Source organism: Erinaceus europaeus, chromosome 3, assembly GCF_950295315.1.
Source record: "Erinaceus europaeus chromosome 3, mEriEur2.1, whole genome shotgun sequence".
Classification (NCBI taxonomy): Eukaryota; Metazoa; Chordata; class Mammalia; order Eulipotyphla; family Erinaceidae; genus Erinaceus; species Erinaceus europaeus.
In genome coordinates, this window is record NC_080164.1 from 184448858 (window position 1) to 184454144 (window position 5287).

General features: G+C 62.1%; 1 protein-coding gene across 1 annotated transcript in view; it reads right to left on the bottom strand.

The window, feature by feature from the left end:
* Positions 1-4952, bottom strand: part of ADD1 (adducin 1) — a 29663-nt gene extending 24711 nt beyond the window's left edge. The window contains 3 exon segments of the mRNA XM_060188516.1: positions 1-59; positions 2639-2850; positions 4875-4952. The exon segment at positions 1-59 is cut by the window's left edge and continues 104 nt beyond it. Of these exon segments, the coding sequence (XP_060044499.1) occupies positions 1-59; positions 2639-2833 (254 nt within the window). The 5' untranslated portion in view covers positions 2834-2850; positions 4875-4952.
* Between the last annotated feature and the right edge of the window lie 335 nt (positions 4953-5287).

Below are 5287 nucleotides of genomic sequence, written 5' to 3' on the forward strand. Positions count from 1 at the left end.
GGATTCTTCCCCTTCTTAAACTGCTCCTGGATCATCGACTCCAGCTCTTCACAGAAAGCCTGGTTTGAGGCGAGTCAAACAGTGAGACTCTTGGGACTCCTGCCCGGGGATGGCCGGGCAGCCACCATGCAGACTGGCTTCTGGCCCGCTCACTCTGCACTGGGAAGAATGCGTGTTCTCATAAATTGTTTTTTGTAGTCCAAGCTGGTGCATTCTCTCTAGAAAGTACTGAGCAGTATCAGAGCTGAAAATGTGGAACATTCAACTGTGAGCACAGTGTCACAGACACTGTTACAGATCACAGAGGCAGAAGTGTCTAGTAAGGACTCCACCCATCGGGTCAAGCGCAAATCATAAAGAGACCATCCCAACATCGTTGAGAAAATTTTAAAAAAGAAAAAAAAAAGGGCCCGGTTCCAGCCTAGGCCCCACCCGCACCCTCACTGGAGGAAGCCTATCTCTTTCTATCTGGGGACTAGCTCTGTCAACCCAGAGAGGTGGAGTCAGGGCAACAAGAAAATAAATGAGTGAAATAAGCAAGTCCACAGGCTACAGGACACCAGGGAGCAGGCAGCGTGCCGGCCGGGGAGAGACGCCAGAGTGGAGGTGTGTGCACACCCACGGCGCCAGGTGGCAGAAACAGTCCCAGCGCACAGTCACTCTGGAAATGCTGAGTGACAAGGCTGAGAAAGGCAGCTTAATCCAGTTTTGTAGGAGTAAATACAGGTATGACTAGTGAAAGAGTAACAGGAGTCACGGCAAACCGCTCCCTGCAGTCCTAGCAGGGCTGCCAGCAATGTGCACTCAGTGCGCTTAGCACATCTTAAAAACAGGTTTCAAAGGAGGCGGGCGGTAGCGCAGCGGGCTAGGCGCACATGGTACGAAGCACAGGGACCGGCGTGAGGATCCCGGTTCGAGCCCCCGGCTCCCCACCTGCAGGGGAGTCGCTTCACGGGCGGTGAAGCAGGTCTGCAGGTGTCTGTCTTTCTCTCCCCCTCTGTCTTCCCCTCCTCTCTCCATGTCTCTCTGTCCTATCCAACAACATCAGTAACAACTACAACAATAAAACAACAAGGGCAACAAAAGGGAAAATAAATAATAAAAATTTGTTTAAAAATAGGTTTCAAAACTCATTTTACTTGGAAAATGAGTCCTACAATATCCGTCCTCTAACCAGATACTCTCAATTAGAGACTAAACCAGGCCGACTCTGGTCTTGACGTAAACCCACTCCTAAAACAGAGCTTTGCAGCTTCCGTGGACCAAATTAAAACACTTCTCGGTGCCAGGCACCTGGTTGAGCGCACACACTACAGTGAGCAAGCACCCAGGTTCAAGCCCCTGGTCCCCACCTGCAGGAGGGAAGCTTCACGAGTGGTGAAGCAGGGCTGCGGGTGTGTCTCTGTCTCTCTCTATCTCCTCCTCCCCTCTCAGTTTCTGCCTCTATCCAATAATAAATAATTTAAAAATATATTTCTCCACATATCCTATGAAAGTGAGTCACATTCGCGAGCTCTGAACTCCAGTTCCATCAGGACGCGGGGCAGGGGTGCGCTTGTAAGTAGTAGGTGTGACTTGGAAAGGAACAGAAGGCAGGACCAGGGAAAGATGGGTGGGTGCGCGTGAATGCGGTCACAGACACGGTCAGCTGACATCCGTGGCCTTGGGAGAACCACTGCAGTTTCCAACAGAGGTGGGGACACAGCTCCGCGTGATCTTATATTGGGGGGGGGGCAGGTCTGGCCAGAAGTTTCTGGATAACATGAGCCCAAGGACGAGAGCTCGCTGTGTGGCTCTGGCCGGCGTGGCCTGGGCTCTCCAAGCAGCTGAGCGTCACACAGGCTTGCCTCCTGTGCCCACCGCTTCAGCACGGAAGCGACAAGCAACGTGTGGCTTCAATCGAGGGCAAAAAGTCCTGTGAGAGATGTCCCTAGGGAGCCCCTGCCAGCACATCCTGGCCGCACTGTCACCGCACCCATTCTGTGGGCTGGCCCGGGAGCAGCGGAAAGCCCGCAGAGCTGGACTGAGCGCCGCATGGCCCCGCTGAACCTCGTTCTCCCTGCAGGACGCGCTGACAGACCGAAGGCCTTCCCCGAGGCCCCGGCCCGGCTCGTCGTGCCCCCGCCCGCCACCCTGCCTCAGCGCTCCACCCTGGAGCTGCTCCCTCGGCCTGGAAAACGCCCCCCACCCAGCCTGGCCGGTGCCTCCCGGGCCCAGGAAATGGCCCCAAGACAGAGACTCCGGAGGGGCCGGGCAGGGGCGCACCTGGTGAAGCGCACACACTACAGTGCACGGGGACCCGGGTTCAAGCCCCCGGCCCCCACCTGCAGGGGAAAAGCTTCACGAGCAGGGGGGCAGCGCTGCAGGCGCCTCTCTCTCTCCCTCTCCCTCTCTCTCTCCCCGTCTCCTCCTCCTGTCAGTGTCTCTCTGTCCTGTCCCGTGACGGTAACTAAAAATATTCTTACAAGGCTGGAGAAGCAGTGAGGCACTGTCTAAGACACTGAGGACTTCTCACTTCCTCCGACCGCGAGGTCAACGGAATCCTCCGGCGGCGCCCAGGAGGCCCCGATGCCACCACCGCAGAGCATGCTGGGAGTCCTGGAGGAAGGGAGGAAGGAAGACGGGAGGCGTCTCTTACGGGGCTCTGCAGAATCATGGACACCCTCTTCTTCTGCTCCATCATGTTGAAGTCCTGCCGGAGGTCCGGAGCCATGTTCCTCTCACGCAAGTACTCGGGGTCAGTCTCGTCCACCCGGTCGAAGTACCTCTCCTTGTGCGGGGCCGTGGTGGGAGGCGGTGAGGTCACCACTGCGGCGCGGCCGTGGCCGTTCATCTCTGTGTCCCGGCTCCCTGCAGAGTGCGAGGACAGCAGCGCCCTTACAACAGGCCCACGACCCTCCGCCCACGCGGGCCGACGGGGACTCGCCTAAGGTCACCGTGCCCTCCGCGGCTCGAGGTCACGGTCACGGTCACGGTCACGGTCCCGACGGGGCGAGGCCCCCCGGGGACGTTGCACCGAGCGGTGTGCCCGACAGGCTGAGCGGCCGAGGTCCAGGACGCAGCGGAATACTACTCAGCTGGTAAAACGGCCACTGCCCCGTCTGCAGCCCCCGATGGAGCTTGGGGGAGCAGGCAAGTGAGAGCGGTCGGACACAGGAGGACGGCGGTGCCCTCGCCCCCAGGCAGGCGCCCAGCGAGACCCGCAGGGCGGGACAGGACGGCGGAGCCCGGGCGGCAGCTGGGAGACGTCTCGCACTAACCACTGCGCTCACTGCGTCAGCAGAACGGAGACCCCGCAGCTCCGGGCTCAGACCCGCCCCTCCGCTGCCCCGGCCCAGTGGGCCGAGCAGAGCCCGCGGGAACCCGGGCGGGAACCCGGGCGGAGGCGGCGGCTGGGAGGCTGCAGAGGCAGAGCGTGAGGAGGGGAGGGTGGGGAGAGCAAGGCGAGCCGGGCTGCAGTCAAGCTCCTGGTGCGGAGCCAGAACAGGCCCAGAGGGAGGGAGCCAGGGAGTGAGGAGGGGGGGAGAGAGAGGGGGAGAGAGAGGGAGAAGTGGAGAGGAGAGAGACAGAGAGAGACAGAGAAGGAGAGACAGAGAGGAGAGGAAGAGAGGGAGAGATAGAGAGACAGAGAGGGAGAGACAGAGGGAGAGACAAAGAGAGGGAGACAGAGGGAGAGACAGAGAGAGGGAGAGACAGAGAGGAGAGGACAGGAAGAGGGAGAGATAGAGGGAGAGACAGAGAGACAGGGAGAGGAAGAGAGGGAGAGAGACAGAGACAGAGAGATGGAGAGACAGAGAGACAGACCGAGAGACAGAGGGAGACGGAGACAGAGAGAGACAGAGAGACAGGGAGACAGAGAGACGGAGACAGAGAGAGGGAGAGGCAGAGAGACAGACAGAGACGGAGACAGAGAGACGGAGAGACAGAGATGGAGAGAGAGACAGAGAGACGGAGAGACAGAGGGAGATGGAGACGGAGAGACAGAGAGAGACAGAGACAGAGAGACAGAGAGACAGAGGGAGACGGAGAGACAGAGGGAGACGGAGACGGAGAGACAGAGAGAGACAGAGACAGAGAGACAGAGAGACAGAGGGAGACGGAGAGACAGAGGGAGACGGAGACGGAGAGACAGAGAGAGACAGAGACAGAGAGACAGAGAGACAGAGGGAGACGGAGAGACAGAGGGAGACGGAGACGGAGAGACAGAGAGACGGAGATACAGAGAGACAGAGGGAGACGGAGAGAGAGACAGAGACAGACAGAGAGACAGAAAGACGGAGAGACAGAGACAGACAGAGACAGAGAGACAGAGAGACGGAGAGACAGAGGGAGACGGAGAGACAGAGAGACGGAGAGACAGAGGCAGAGAGACAGAGACAGAGGGAGACGGAGAGACAGAGACGGAGAGACGGAGAGACAGAGAGACGGAGAGACAGAGACGGAGAGACGGAGAGACAGAGGGAGACGGAGAGACGGAGACAGAGAGGCGGAGAGACAGAGACAGAGAGAGACGGAGAGACGGAGGCGGAGCGACAGGCCGCCTCCCGAGCCCGGCCCGGCCGCCCTGTTCTCGCGAGACCCGCGGCGCCCCTTCCCCGCCGCGAACCCCGGAAGCCCCGCGCGGTCGCCCGCCTGGGAGGCCACGAGGCGCCGGAGGGAGATGCGGCCGGCGAGCGGGCTGGGGCTCCCGCCGCACTCGGCCCGACGACGACGGTCACGCTACGGCGCTGGGGCGGGGCGAACAACAACAACAGCAATAGCAGTAACGCGAGCCCCCGCGGCCCCGCGCCGCGCCCAGCACCCCGACGGCGCAACAACCGCCGCGGGCCAGTAACAGGAGCGGCGGCGCGGCCCCGCGGAGACACGGGCCTCACCTGGCGCCCAGGCCGCCGGCGCTCGGGGTCGATGTGGCCGCCGCCCGTCCTGCCGCCCCGCCCTCAGCCGGACGCCGCAGCGCAACAACGCGCCGGCCCATTGGCCCACCCGCGCGGCGCGGCGCAGCAACGCGGCCCGTGATTGGCTGCGCGCGGGGGCCGGGCCTGGGGAACGTCGCCGTGTGGGTGGGGTATCGGGGCGGGGCCTGCGGGGAGGGGCGGGGCCTGCGGGGCGGGGCGGGGCCGAGCTGCGCTGACCCTCGGGGGTCGCGGCCCCTCCCAGGCGTCCGGTCCCGCTCGGCGCGCCCGCTGGCGGTCGTCTGGGGTCGGCGCCGGGAGCCTCCTGGGCTGTGCAGCTGGGCGGTGCCCCGTCCTCGGACCTTATCCGGCCCGCTCCGGCCGCCGCTTGCAGG